Source organism: Mangifera indica, chromosome 3, assembly GCF_011075055.1.
Source record: "Mangifera indica cultivar Alphonso chromosome 3, CATAS_Mindica_2.1, whole genome shotgun sequence".
NCBI lineage: Eukaryota > Viridiplantae > Streptophyta > Magnoliopsida > Sapindales > Anacardiaceae > Mangifera > Mangifera indica.
The window spans coordinates 21,725,339-21,739,990 of record NC_058139.1 but is presented as its reverse complement, the minus strand read 5'-3'; the positions used below and the strand labels follow the sequence as shown (position 1 = coordinate 21,739,990).

The 14,652-nt window shown below is 36.6% G+C and overlaps 4 protein-coding genes across 5 annotated transcripts in view; 2 read left to right on the top strand and 2 right to left on the bottom strand.

The window, feature by feature from the left end:
- The first annotated feature begins 7,316 nt into the window (after positions 1-7,316).
- LOC123210172 lies at positions 7,317-8,445 on the top strand. Its single transcript, XM_044628408.1, has 2 exons — positions 7,317-8,022; positions 8,113-8,445. The coding sequence occupies exons 1-2, from the start codon at positions 7,360-7,362 to the stop codon at positions 8,203-8,205; spliced, it is 756 nt and encodes a 251-aa protein (XP_044484343.1). The 5' UTR covers positions 7,317-7,359; the 3' UTR covers positions 8,206-8,445.
- A 768-nt stretch (positions 8,446-9,213) lies between these two features.
- On the bottom strand, positions 9,214-10,670 carry LOC123210183. Its single transcript, XM_044628419.1, has 4 exons — positions 10,315-10,670; positions 10,052-10,225; positions 9,645-9,720; positions 9,214-9,397 (listed from the first exon to the last, which is right to left on the bottom strand). The coding sequence occupies exons 1-4, from the start codon at positions 10,396-10,398 to the stop codon at positions 9,360-9,362; spliced, it is 372 nt and encodes a 123-aa protein (XP_044484354.1). The 5' UTR covers positions 10,399-10,670; the 3' UTR covers positions 9,214-9,359.
- LOC123210175 (cysteine synthase 1-like) lies at positions 10,665-13,994 on the top strand. 2 transcript variants are annotated; one of them, XR_006501229.1, is made up of 5 exons: positions 10,665-11,202; positions 11,284-11,421; positions 13,014-13,093; positions 13,474-13,679; positions 13,774-13,994. XR_006501229.1 is itself a non-coding variant. In XM_044628410.1 (3 exons), the coding sequence occupies exons 1-3, from the start codon at positions 10,990-10,992 to the stop codon at positions 13,035-13,037; spliced, it is 375 nt and encodes a 124-aa protein (XP_044484345.1). In that variant the 5' UTR covers positions 10,665-10,989; the 3' UTR covers positions 13,038-13,320. The 2 variants fall into 2 exon arrangements, 1 of the variants encoding a protein (XP_044484345.1); XM_044628410.1 differs by lacking the exons at positions 13,474-13,679; positions 13,774-13,994 and having other exon boundaries at positions 13,014-13,320.
- The window catches only part of LOC123210160, a 25,462-nt gene continuing 24,800 nt past the window's right edge, over positions 13,991-14,652 (bottom strand). The window contains exon 20 of the transcript XR_006501220.1: positions 13,991-14,424. The gene's annotated coding sequence lies outside the window, so the exon portion shown is untranslated. The remainder of the gene's footprint in view (positions 14,425-14,652) is intronic.

Below are 14,652 nucleotides of genomic sequence, written 5' to 3'. Positions count from 1 at the left end.
TCGGTTTCTTCTCAATGCGGTTATGTTTGTGGGTATAGGGAGCCACTGAAACATGTCCTTTGTCGTCTGACGAAGGTTTTTGGGGGAATGTACGCCCCCGGAAATTGCGGAAAACTGCTATGTTCCATCTATGAATGTGTGTTGGGATATCATCGGGAACGGCAGAGAGAAGATGGAGCTAGAAGTTTGGTTGGGCTGGGCTGGGAATGTCAAAGCTTAAGATGAGAATAGGCCTGATTAGAAAGGGCTATAACTTTATTTTTCAGATTCAGCCTGGGCCAACATAAGCTTACGAGAGATTAAGGAGAGATTATCCGAGACCAAAATAACAAAAAAGGTTAGCAAGCTCTGCTTATATTCAAAACAGCCATTTTAAATCAAGCTTGATTCTCTCTGTTGATAAACGATGATACCAAAAATGAAGAAGAGTTGCGAAGAAGAAACATTATAAAAGAAAAAATATATCTAAAAAAGAAGAAGAACCATCAACGAGGAGTTAAACTTGAGCTAAAATTCAAACTTAATTCGTACAAATAGAATAATAATCCAATGTTAAGAGGATTGTGTCCAAATTAAGATTAATGAATTATCCATTCTCAATTTAAAACAAAATAAAAATTAATTTTGAATTTAAATTTAAATATAACATATAAAATTACAATCTTACCTATTCATTCTATAAAGAAGAATTGTATAAAGAGCAATATTATGTATATTCTCTTTGGATACATAATTATATACACATTTATATGTATCATCATATAATTGAATATTATTTTATTTTTAATTCAAAATCATTCATTCATGTAATGACACTTATAAGTGTCTATATATTTGTATGTCCAAAAGGGTTTACCCCGTAGGACTCATTGGAAATGAATTTTTACCAGCGTATTAGGTATACTCGTAGCACCTGCTGGTCACCCTATATTTTTTTCCTATTCATCTACTTTTTTTATTTAACATCAAACTTGTAACACACTCAAAACAAATTTCATATATTTTTCTTTATTTTAACATAAAATGAACTCAAATCTATCTTAAAATTAAAAAATTTATTGTCCTAAAAACAAATTTAAAAAATTTGAGCACTAAACACTTTGTTATAAGATATTCATTCCATAGCTTTAATGCTAAAATTCTTTAAATTTATCTAAAATATTTTTATAATTTAAAGTAAATTTTTAATTTTCTACAAAATACTTTCATACGTAAAAAGAAAAATATTAACAATTATAAAATGAATATATTAAAATAATAAAAACAAAAGGAAAATAATGAAAAGATAATTTTAGCAGATCATCAGTTGATTGACCTATATACTTAAGGTTAGATATAGATTTAGAAATTATTACCCGTATAATTTAAATTGTTTTCAGTCCACTGAAGTGAAATAGATTACCATCATCAATCCAAAACTAAAACCATTGGCTTAGAATTTAATTGAAGCTGATAAGTATATTATCAAATCATACTCCTTTTATGCTTTCAACAACTGACATGTGAGAAATTAGGATGGATGGGATAGAGACTGATAATTTCCCTAATAAATATTTTATCTAAAGAAGAAAACAAATCTCTTCAACCTAAAACAAATAAATTAACAATAAAACTACAAGAATGTATTTTTAGTATATAAATAAATATATATTTAATATATATTATTATATAATTTAATGATTTTAAATTAAAAATAAAATAATATTTAATTATATAATAATATATATAAATATATACTTATTTGTGTATTTAAAATAGGAACATATAATATTACTCATTAATTAAATCCTACAAACCATAAAATATTTTAAAAAGTTTGGGCAAATTTTTCTCACCACCCAAACAACAATAAGAAGAGAACAGGGCCACCCCTATCAACTCGACCCGTGCATATTGTTCAACAATCAACACTAATACAGCAGGATTATTCACAAAACACCAATTAATTAAAGCATGAGTTGAAGTATTTTATCTGTCCACCCACTGATTAAGTGATTATTCGAGCACCAGGCATGTGGGGTTTCAGAAACAGTGACGCCTTCTTCTCCAGCCATATCAGTGACATCACAGTGACCAAGAAGACTTGCTTTCTCATTTTGCATTGCAGCAGCAGGTCTCCAGAGACGTTGAATATGACAGGCTCTTGTTGGTTCATCTTGAGCGTTTGATCTGTAAAGTTGATTAGAACTTAGAATTAATGGTGACACAAGGAAGGTGGTATAGGGACTAGTAAACTCGGAAGAGCTTTGACACGTTGCTATGGAGACAGGTGTTGAAGGAGAAATTGGGTTCATCGTCCAGTACAAATTTTTTATACATAAAATATAAATATAAATTAATAATTAATTTAAAATCATCTAATCATATGATAACATATTTATATATATACAAAAAAGTGTGTACATAATTTTATTATTTTTGTTTTGCATAACTAATGGATTAACTTTATGTTTGAATCAATAATTAGTTTTATTCTTTAGCAAAATCGGATTGATTAAAAGTTTTAATCAATTGAACCTACCCTTAACCTAAATTAGACTAACCACAATTCTTGATTGATTGAATCTACCTTTAACCTATATCAGACTTACCATTGGGTACCGGCAAAATGGGTTCAATCAACTAGTTTGATCTCAAAATGTCCAAACTTCACCTTATTCAAAATGGAGAAACACGCAAATTAAAGTCAATCATTCCAGTTTCAATGCACATCAAATTTACTCAGCTAACAAACGTACAAGATGGCAGCCAATCATTATTTGTAATAAAAACTTCGGTTGATTTCTTTTTGGCCAAACGACTATTTCCCACCCAAGGTTTGACGTTTTCTCAAATACCCACCCGTTAACTATGAAAACACCAAAAGCCCACCCATCAGTGGTTAACTTTGACAGTTTCCGTCAGAAAAAAAGGTAATATGGTAAATCTGGCTCTCCATTTTAAAATCAATATAAGCGTTTTTAAAAAAAAAAATTCCTGCAACATTTAATGCTGCACGGGACGCGTGCACACGCAACGCACGGATAGCTGACGCGTGGCGTTGTCATCTGAAAAGCAGAACGATTTTTCGACGATTTTTGGCGATTTAGGGTTTGCAAATCTTTGGTGGTTGACGTGGCAGTACGAAAAGAAGACACCTGGCGAAAAAGCAAATAATCGGGCGCACAAAATTTGAATCAGCCGCCGAATACTGTGCGCTCGAAGGACGTGCCGCAGTCTGTATTAAATGCAGAATGATTATATTGAAATCAACGGTGGCAATTTTTGGGGCACAAATCGACGACTAGGGATTAGTCTAGGGAAAGTGAGCGAATGAACATGCGACACGTGAGGGGTCTTTGTGTCATTTCACACCAATTTGAAAAATGATTTTTCTCTTTCACCAACGAACGAGCGACACTTGTCCAGCCGACGTCAGATTTCAAATTTGAACAAAACCTTTGGCCTTCATTCTTTCGTTCAACATTCCATTCGCGTTAAGTCTTTCGTTTACCTTGTTTCATTGTGCTCCAGTGTGATCAACGGTGAACCTTTAACGGCGACGACAAAGACGACCACGACAAGACATCGTTCGACGTTACCAAGGGTGGACGAAGTAGTTTAGTACCAAAGAAGACGAGAAAGTACAACCTGTTTGCTGTTTTCGGCTACTGTGATCACCAACAGTTCCGACGACAAGTGTAGTGGCTTTTCGTGGTGAGTTAAACTGCAACGACGACGAAGTCTGCTCCAACTGAGGCCTTTAGAAAATATTTCCTGCCGTCCAGGTTTATTCTTTCGGATACCTTGTTTATCCTTGTTGTCGAGTACTGTAATAGTCTATGTAATGTTAGGGTTAGCCTTATATGTATATTTTGGGTACTATTATAGTCTGTGTTATATTAGGGTTAGCATTATATGTATATTTTAGGGCAAGACAAAAAAAAAAATTAACGTGGGGGTTTTGCATGTCCACTGTTGACGTAAGTTTCTGTGTATGACTTCTATTTTCGTGAGTTTTCAGTTCTATGTGAGTATTAGGAAGTTGAAGTTTGAAACAGGTTTTGGTTTTTCAGGGTATTGGGGTGCTGTAATGGTCTTTGTAATGTTAGGGTTATGCATTATACGTATATTTGAGTGGAAAAAAAAATTAACGTAGGGGTTTTGCATGTGTACTGTTAACATATTATTTAGGGTTGGGTTATATTTTGGTGAGCATTCAGTTATGTGTATGAGTATTAACTGCTTTTGTTGGGCTTGTGTATGAGCACTTTCGGTGGCGTTGAGTTCTGTGTATGGGTTATATGTTCAGTTTCTGTGTGTGAGTTAGGGGATGATCAGTTTCTATGAGGGAGTTAGGGCATGATCAGTTTCTGTTTTAAGTATTATGTATCAGTTTCTGTTTCATAATGATTAAACAATAAGGTAGGATACTTTCTGTCAAGTGCACACCCATTTGCATGCTGTTTTGAGTGATTCTGCATGAGTCATAGTCTTCTGTTTCTTTGCATACATGCTGATCAACAACAATGTTGCATACTGCCTTGTTTCTGTGCATGAGGAGTGTTGTTGTTGTGTCATTGGGTAAGTTGCATCATTGTTACATACGCTGGGAAACCCGAGAGTGCAGTGCTACTGGCGCGAAAGAGAAGTTTGCAAAAAACCTTAATTCTCTCTGGTCTAACAAGGCTGTGTAACAGTGTTGCAAGTTGCAACAATGATTAAACAATAAGGTAGGATACTTTCTGTCAAGTGCACACCCATTTGCATGCTGTTTTGAGTGATTCTGCATGAGTCATAGTCTTCTGTTTCTTTGCATACATGCTGATCAACAACAATGTTGCATACTGCCTTGTTTCTGTGCATGAGGAGTGTTGTTGTTGTGTCATTGGGTAAGTTGTATCATTGTTACATACGCTGGGAAACCCGAGAGTGCAGTGCTACTGGCGCGAAAGAGAAGGTTGCAAAAAACCTTAATTCTCTCTGGTCTAACAAGGCTGTGTAACAGTGTTGCAAGTTGCAACAATGATTAAACAATAAGGTAGGATACTTTCTGTCAAGTGCACACCCATTTGCATGCTGTTTTGAGTGATTCTGCATGAGTCATAGTCTTCTGTTTCTTTGCATACATGCTGATCAACAACAATGTTGCATACTGCCTTGTTTCTGTGCATGAGGAGTGTTGTTGTTGTGTCATTGGGTAAGTTGCATCATTGTTACATACGCTGGGAAACCCGAGAGTGCAGTGCTACTGGCGCGAAAGAGAAGGTTGCAAAAAACCTTAATTCTCTCTGGTCTAACAAGGCTGTGTAACAGTGTTGCAAGTTGCAACAATGATTAAACAATAAGGTAGGATACTTTCTGTCAAGTGCACACCCATTTGCATGCTGTTTTGAGTGATTCTGCATGAGTCATAGTCTTCTGTTTCTTTGCATACATGCTGATCAACAACAATGTTGCATACTGCCTTGTTTCTGTGCATGAGGAGTGTTGTTGTTGTGTCATTGGGTAAGTTGCATCATTGTTACATACGCTGGGATACTGTGTTTTTCTGTGCCTTCAGTCTCAAATTAATTGTTATTCTTTTAACTAATTCTGTGTTTTGTTAGGATGAGTTCTACAAAGTTGTTCACTATTAAATTTGAAGCTTGTGGCATACCATCTGAAATAAGAAATATTGATCCAGAAGAGTATAGCTTAATTGTGTTCATCAAGGATGTTAAGCAATGTATTGCAAATGAAAATGAGGAGGTGCAACTTTATCCAGGTGAGCAGATAAAAGTTGAAGCAAGATCAGCTAATGGAGAGGGTAATTACATCATTGCCAGTGATGAGGACATGATGTTTGTCTTTGAAGAGTATAGAAAAGTAGGTCAGCAAATTATTCAGATGTATGTTGAATTTATTCCAGTACAGAGTAGATCTCCTCGGCCTCTACTACCTTCACACAGTCAACCCAACACCGAACCAACAGAACGTAACTCACCCAACACCCAACCAACAGAGCCTAACTCACCCAACACCCAACCAATAGAAAGTTCTGATGAGGGAGAAGAATTTACCCAGCATGATGATGACTTTCATTGGAGTGATGCATCACATGAAGATGAGACTATTAGTCATGCCGAAGTTGAAATCAGGTCTGAATCTGTTGAGGATGATGATGAGACACGAGGACTTAATTATAAATCTGACAATAGTGATGGGGAAAGTGATGAGGGAGAAGATGATGGTGCTACCAGATTAGCTAGACATATGAAGGGATAGGCTTTTAAGAAAGGTGCAGATGGGAAGATTTATTTTGAGGTTGGACATGTTTTTGACAGTGTTGAACATTTCAGGGGTGTGCTGAAAGATTACACGGTTGATCGTGGGTTTGCTACAAAAAAGATATACAATGAGAAGAGAAGAATAAAGGTTGTGTGTAGATCAGAAGGCTGCCCATTCCATCTCTATGCAGCTCTGATGGTAGATGGTCAATCCTACCAAATACGTCAGTACGAGCATATGCACACATGCCTCAGGGTTAATGATAACCCAGCTGCGAGTGCATCATGGGTAGCTGAGAAATTTGGCAGGTTTATAAGGTCACAAGAAGGCAGTAGCATTAAGCCTCTAGCTTCTCAGTTGGAGCAGGAGCATTTTTTAAAGATAAATCATAGAAAATTGTATAGGGCTAAGAAAATTGCCACTGGTTTGACAGCAAAGGAGCATGCAGAGTCGTATAACTGGCTGTTTAAATATTGTCATATTGTGTTGATGACCAATGCAGGATCAAAAGCTGCCCTAAAGGTAATTAGGGATGAAATTCCCTCGACACCGCGTTTTCATCGCTTTTTTCTAAGTTTTGCTGCACAGAAGAAAGGCTTTTTAGAGGGTTGTCGTCGTTTTATAGGGGTTGATGGATGCCATCTGAAGGGGCATTTTGGGGGAGTCCTGCTGTCTGCTGTAGCGATTGATGCGAACAGTGGGATATTCTCATTGGCAATCTGTGTTTGTGAAGTAGAAAACAATGATAGTTGGGGTTACTTTCTGGGGATGTTGAAAGAATTCATGGGTGATGTCTTGCCTATCACTTTCATGAGTGATAGGCAAAAGGGAATAATACATGCCTTGCAAACTCAGTGGCCTAATGCAAAGAGTAGATTTTGTGCAAGACATGTATATGCGAATTTCAGGAAAACTTTCCCTGGGGTACATCTTCGAAATCTGTTTTGGGCTATTTCTAGAGCATCAAATAAAGTGGATTTTCATGAGGCATTAAATAAAATGAAGGCAGTGGATGAAACTGCTTACAAGTGGGTAATTGACAATGAGCCAGATCAGTGGTCTAGATTTGGCTTTGACACTGAAGCCAAATCTGACCATATCACAAATAATATGTCTGAAACATTTAATAGTTGGCTTGGAGAAGGTCGGGAGCTGCCTATTCTCAGTTTGTTGGAGTTGTATCGAAGAAGAATAATGAAGAGACTTTATAGTAGGCTGAAGGCAGGGACTGAATGGGTCACTCCATTGCCCCCACTTGTTGTTAAAAAATTGAACAAAAGTATTGAGACAGCTCGAAATGTCTCTATTTCATATGCTGGACTGCAAGAGTTCGAGGTGATTGATATGAATGGTATTCCAAGCAGAACATACACCTTGAATTTGGACAAAAGAATCTGTGATTGTGGGATGTGGCAGCTGTCTGGGATTCCCTGCCAACATGCAATCTGCTCAATATTGCACATGAACTTCCCTACCATTGATAAGTTTGTAGATGACAGGTTGCAAATTTCAGCATATATGAGAACATATGCTGAAATTATTCATCCTATTCCAGACAAGAGAACCTGGCCAGAGGAATGTGAAGATAAGCTGCAACCACCTGTTAGGCATGGCAAAGCTGGCAGGCCCAGAAAGGCTAGGAGGAAAGACCCCACTGAAGAGAGAAAGAGAAAACCTGTGTCTACACTTAGGTGTAGTCACTGCCATGAATTGGGGCACAACAAAAGGTCCTGCCAATACAATCCAAACAATGCAGGAAGACCCAAAAAAAAGGTATTGCTTCTGTTTATATGTTAGCATTCTGTTTGCTACTGTTTTTTCTGTTTTATTAAACCTACTCATTTTTTTTTCCCCTTATATCAGAGAAGAACAATCCCAACCATGGAAAGCCAGTCAGCTAAAAGTCAGTTTGGTTCATCTTCTTCCTCACAGCATCCAGAGTCACAGATACAATGAAACTGGGGATTTCCCTTATGTAAATTTTTTGGATAATTGCTCAATTGCTCAGTTATAAATTTTTTGGATAATTTTTTGGTTCATCTTCTTCCTCACAGCATGTAAATTTTTTCTATAGCTCAGTGAAATGTTCTCTGCATGTAAATTCTTTGGATAGCTCAGTGAAATGTTCACTGTAAGTATTCTGTGTATTCTGTGTTAATTTATAAATTAGTGCATATGAGGAGTATTCTGTGTGTGTGTTGACAGTGTTGAGAGTGTTAATTTATGAATTAGTGCTTATGAGGAGTGTTCTGTGTGTTGACAGTGTTGATATGAGGAGTGTGTTTACAGTGTTGATATGAGGAGTGTGTTGACAGTGTTGATATGAGGAGTATTCTGGGTTGACAGTGTTGATTTATGAATCAAAATGGTCTGTTATTGCATGCATTCCAGTACACAGCTATTTGCATTTCCAGGTTTCCAAGCAGGCCAGTATTAAGCAATGTATTACACAACTCTTTGAAGTATATTTATGAATCAAAATGGTTTGCATTTTCAGGTTTCCAAGCAGGCCAGTATTAAGCAATGTATTACACAACTCTTTGCATTTCATCACTTTCATAATCAAAGGCAGTTCCAACCGAAAATCTGTAATTCAAACTGAAATGATGCATTGTTTTCAGGCCATGGAAGTTGCTGGTTAAATTATGGAATATGAAAAATTGGTTAATTAATTGAGAGGGCATTTTGGTCTTTTTATTTAAGGGTTTTTAGGTCATTTTAGTGAAAAGGGTAATTACGTCATTTGGCATGCAGGACATTTTTGTCATTTCAATTGAAAAGGGTAAAACAGTCATTTACCCTTTTTTCTGACGGAAACTGTCAAAGTTAACCACTGATGGGTGGGTTTTTGGTGTTTTCATAGTTAACGGGTGGGTATTTGAGAAAACGTCAAACCTTGGGTGGGAAATAGTCGTTTGGCCTTTCTTTTTCTATTTATTCGCAATTGTTGATAGGTAGAGAAAATTAAGAAACAATAACAGGCATGTATACAATCCCGAGCACTCCTAGCGTACATGATTAATAGTCTCAAAATACAGCATATGTTCAAACATTTTCCCTCGGTCTACTTTGACAACATATTTTATACCATAGCCACAGGTGGAGTTGGCCTATTCATTGCTCTTACTGGCGACTTCCAATCCATTACCTGCACAGGACAGAAAAATATAAAAGTGAAATTTGATGTTATGGATATAATCAAACGCTTGAGGCTATCTTAAGGGTACATAATCAAACATTTTAAATGCAGAAAGTCTCAGAAAGAAATGATGTTATGGAAATAAATCGAGGAAAAAAAAGAGCGATAGCATCTTTCATTAGCCATCTTTATATATTATAAATCTTTTCGACAAAGGTTAAGAGAACATTGTAGTTGTAAGAAAACAAGAAGTTACCATCAGGATCAAAGAAGAAGATTTGTTTGACCTTCCCGTTGGGCAGGGAGCGTTGGAAAGTCTGTATTCCCTTGCCCTGCACAAGAAAATTCCTTTTATCTTCACCTGCTATTATTATCATAATTAAAGCAACGAATAGGCCAGTTCTTGTTTACGGTAGAATTTATTAGGTGGTAAACTTTAGCATGTTTTACATTCTGCCCATACATAAGCTCTAAAGGAAAGGAAAGATTAGATTTAAGGATTTTGAAGTTCTAGCCCCCATTCGGTTCTGGCCCCAACTGCTCATTCTGGACTATCCTCTCATTTTAGTATAATCTTTCAGCATAGTAGCTCATGAACTGGAAACTTGAGACTACCAAGCACAAAGGATTCAAAATGGTCGACACTGAAGCAGATATGATGACCTCTGGGGAGATGGCTAGCGTCAAGGACGGGTGACGTGGCGCTGTAGGGACCTTCTGGAAGCTTGGTGACGGGGCTTCTCTCGACAAGGTGAAGGCAAAAGCTCCAGGCAAATTCAGCCATATCACCTTGAATTCCCCGAAATCTGGGGCTTCAGTTTCCCCAAAACCAAAAATCTACAAAACAGAAAACTAAAGATCTACGAAACGTTCAAATTTCAAGTAAGTTCTAACAAAAAATCATCAGTTTCAGTGAAAAATTATACCTCCTTGTAAAAGTTGGCGAGACGCCTTATATCCGAGGATTCTCTGGAGATGTGGTTCAGGGTTGCTGCTTGGGCTACTGGCATTTTTGTGACTCTGTTTTCAGTTTTTAAGCGAATCTTTAACTGGCGTCGCTATTGTTTGCATTTTACGGTGGCTTGTTTCCTCGTTCTTGAGCTATACGACGTCGCTTTTGTTTAAAAGTCACTGTACACGTTGAATGGCTGTTGGATCGGATTGGTGCACATTGTGAACCATTGGATCTGTCACGGGTCTTACTTTGAGTATGCGCTCACGGTCATTGGCTGCTGACAGGATCTCTGTACAATACCAAGACAAAAAACAGGACATTCGAATTTCGTAATTCTGTGTCTTCCCTGTTAGAGACCTTGATTTCTGTTACCAAGAGAGACATGCAGATCACTCCTTCCTAATTAATTCAACAACTTTACAGGATGCAGAAAAAAAAGCTTTACACAGGGAGAAACAAGTGTTCAAGAGAGAGGGAATACAAAACCATAATAAAAATGCAAACTAAGTTTGAAATCTCAGGAAATAGAAGAATGAATATCTGTTGTTTTATATTTCCCTTGGTTTTGACTGTGTTTTGTGGATGGTTGTTGAACAGTGTGCTTGTTGAACCAACCAGTTGAAACACTGGGATATGGTTGGCGTTCATGGTGCCAGCCAAGCGCTATAAGCTTATCATTACAATGCCTGCTTCAATGAGTACCGAAAGAAGAATCATTCTTCGAGCTTTTAGAGCTGAGCTTGTTCTCACTGATCCTGCTAAAGGGATGAAGGGGGCTGTTCAGAAGGCAGAGGAGATTTTGGCTAAGACACCAAATGCTTACATGCTGCAGCAGTTTGAAAATCTAGCCAACCCAAAGGTACATTTCTCTAGTAAAAAATGAAGTAGATGTAGTTGGCAGTAGTAACAGTTTTCCAAATACATGTCATTATTGGTTTAGATCCATTATGAGACTACTGAGGCAGAGCTATGGAGAGGCTCAGGAGGGAAATTCGATGCCTTTGTTTCTGGAATTGGTACTAACGGCACAATTACAAGTGTAGGGACATTTCTTAAAGAAAAGAACCCCAAGATAAAGGTATGATAAATATTTAATTTCAAAAGTCAATCCAGATTGAAACCAATTTATTTTGTTTCAGAAATTCGACAAAACCTGTAACTGTCTTTTAAAAAAAGCTAATGATATTTGTGTTCACAGTCATTTGACATCTCACTGCTTTCCTTTTGTAATTTGCCACATGGTGTGGAGCCAGTTGAAAGTCCTGTCCTATCCGGTGGAAAACCCGGTGCATTGTATCTCTAATGCCTACACTTCTTTGACGATTTCATCTCTTTGCATTTTCTTGTCCAAGTGGTCTAAATATATTTCGGTAACATACAGTCGACGCATTCAATGTACTTGTCATCTAAAACCAAAGTATAAAGTAGTTTTTGGCATTGATGCATAATAAATACAGGAGGAAGGAGTCGTTATATCTTGTTGAAATGTGGATAGTGGGCCAAAGAACTATTTCACCCCTAAGTTTAAGTGTTATCCCAAAGTCACATCAATGAGGTTTGAAAAACCCAAAATCCCCCCTAGGGGTTTTTCAAACCTTACGGATGTGTCTTTGCAATAGCACACTTTTGACACCTATAGACATGGATGATAGTATTACAAACTTTTGAGGAAGGGAAATATTTTAAGCAAAAGTTTGTCCTCTACCCTGATTCTCTTACTTCCTTACTATTGATGTGAAGTAATTTTTATGGCATGGTCTGCTTATCTCACATAACCTCCTGTAGATGCATAGTAGTTTAAGTTGTTGGCATTAAGCTAATAAAGCTTAAGTATGAGATTAAGTTGACAACATTTAAGATGGTAAGCTTTAAGTATGAGTGTATGTTAGATAACATTTAAGCTAGTAAGCTTTAAGTGTAGCCTCAATGCCAGAAAATAGCAAGTAAATTTTCTTCAAGTTCATTTTTTAATGAATCCTTCACTTCATAATGGTGATATTCGTATATTTGGAGTTAATTCTATTTTGTGTTTTTGGCATTTATCTATTTATTTTAGTTTCTATCACACAACAGTTGATATCTTCTAATCTCTTAGCACCCGAACCAAGCAACTCTCACAACCAGCAACACACAAACACACAGAATGAGATTGTCCAGAAATTGCACAGATTAAGACAAGATATTGGAACAACTCTCTGCTGAATTTTATTCACTAGAGAGTAGAAATATTTATATAAGTTATCTCTTACAACTACCATAAAGCAAACAACAAGAAACCAAATTGGATAACAGGCAATCAGAGGAGTCAGGACCTCCGTCAGCCAGTGGCTGTCCATACCATTTCCATAATCTGTCTTCTTTCTTTTCTCTTCCTTTTCCACTTTTTATTCCTCCCTTCTAACTAATTTCCAAAGTCTCCATTCCAAGCAACCCATGTGGCTTTCCCCTTCATTTGGAATCCTCAAACATCTCAGCCAGCCCCACAATTGTTCCCTGGTTTAATCCCGTGATGGCAGCTCTACATCTCCTACTGTACACCTTGAATGTAGGAGCTGTAACATAATCTATATCTATGTCTCCCCATGTATTAGCTGCTTATTTATATGATAAAGGAATTCTTGGGTCATTGGTTGTGACTAATGGATGTGTATTTTATGTATAAATGTGAAGGTCCGCATAAGATTCAAGGAATAGGCATTGGTTTTGTCCCAAGTGTTTTGCAAGTCAACGTTGTTGATGAAGTTATTCAAGTAAGCCAAATTTTCTTTCAAGAAATCCTTGAATTTGTTTACTATGAAATTTCAGCTCAATGCTCCATGGAGTCCTTCAAAACCACGTTTTTGAAATGTGTAAACAGGGAAAATAATGATGTGAAAGAGTAATAATGTTATGAGACAAATTTGGATTAGTCCCACATTAACCAAACATGAAATGTTTGAAGATTTTAAGTGAAACGAAAATTCAGAAAGAGAGTAGATGTTGGGAAATTTAAACTTCACATACCTATTGTGTATTTATGTACTGAGTACATGCTTATATCTTATTGGACACAGCAGTTGCTTACGTCTTCCAGTGACTATTTCTAGTCATGTTGTCAGATTGCTAAACCACCTTTTTTCCAATCTCGCAGATATCAAGTAATGAAGCAATTGAGACAGCAAAGCTTCTTGCCCTGAAAGAAGGTTTACGTGCAAGTTTTCAGCTCCTCCAAAATCATTTACTGTAGATTTAAAGCTGTTCTTGCTAGCAGTCTCATGGAATGATTATGTAGTTTCTTTCTCTGCCGCTGCAATTAAGATTGCAAAGAGACCTGAGAATGCTGGAAAACTTATTGTTGTAAGTGGAGACATTCCCCTAGCAGGTTCTTTGGTAGAGTTTTCAGTAATTTTCTGTCTGTGCTTAAAGATGGACTTGTGAATTTCTGATGCAGGTAATTTTTCCAAGTTTTGGAGAGAGGTATCCGTCTTCTGTCCTATTTGAATCCGAGAGACAGAAGGCAGAAAACATGGTGGAGGAGCCCTGATTTCGTATTTCAATCTAGCATTTTGGTCTCCTATTGCTTCTCCTTAACGTAATTACATGAATTGTAGTCATTTTAAACTGGTACCGCTAGCTACTCATTATACAGCCTGATTGTTCATATCAAATACACCAAAAATATAGATAATATATTTTGTTTGTTTGATATCTTATACCAAGTAACTTGCCATCTTGTTTCAAATGCATAACACAGTTTTAAAAACTGGACTGACCAGCTGAATTGGGACTCAGTGGTCAGTTAGGAAAACTTGTTTTAGCCTTTGAACTTGATTGACCTGCAGTTGAATTGGTTGAATCAATCTGTCTAAAACCAATACTATTCGACATATAATTACTTGCTGCTTTAAAACATGTCTGGCATGATTGAAACCAATTATTGATGATAAAAATGACAGGTTTTCTTGCATCTGAAATAAGAGGTCTGCTGTGTAAGCAAATCATACATATCAGATGTAGCCTTTGATGCAACTTCTGAGACAGAAACCATAGCTATTTCGGGAGCCATTGTCTATTTTTTATGAGCCATACACTGGATAGTTTTCTACAAATCATGAAAATGAAATAAAATTTGTATCAATTAAATGTAAAATGCTAGAATTGCAGAAACCTAGACTGAGAAAATTCACTGTAAACCATGTTTAATTTAGTGTATATATATGTATGTGGTGCATTTAAACAATGTATAATTTAGATGATAAAGTAAATTCCATTTATGAATTACCCCATATTCCCTTCAAGTCAACATATTTTCTCTTTTGTTACTTAATGT

Bases quoted from the DNA above. Each gene is read 5' to 3' on its own strand.
- LOC123210172 (XM_044628408.1), top strand. From the start codon at position 7,360: ATGTCTGAAACATTTAATAGTTGGCTTGGAGAAGGTCGGGAGCTGCCT. The intron at 8,023-8,112 runs GTATTGCTTCTG...CCCTTATATCAG, and splicing joins CAGGAAGACCCAAAAAAAAG to AGAAGAACAATCCCAACCAT.
- LOC123210183 (XM_044628419.1), bottom strand. From the start codon at position 10,398: ATGCCAGTAGCCCAAGCAGCAACCCTGAACCACATCTCCAGAGAATCC. The intron at 9,721-10,051 runs GTCATCATATCT...TTTCTTGTGCAG, and splicing joins CGCTAGCCATCTCCCCAGAG to GGCAAGGGAATACAGACTTT. The intron at 9,398-9,644 runs GTAACTTCTTGT...TGTCCTGTGCAG, and splicing joins CTTCTTCTTTGATCCTGATG to GTAATGGATTGGAAGTCGCC.
- LOC123210175 (XM_044628410.1), top strand. From the start codon at position 10,990: ATGGTGCCAGCCAAGCGCTATAAGCTTATCATTACAATGCCTGCTTCA. The intron at 11,203-11,283 runs GTACATTTCTCT...TTATTGGTTTAG, and splicing joins AAAATCTAGCCAACCCAAAG to ATCCATTATGAGACTACTGA. The intron at 11,422-13,013 runs GTATGATAAATA...ATAAATGTGAAG, and splicing joins AAAAGAACCCCAAGATAAAG to GTCCGCATAAGATTCAAGGA.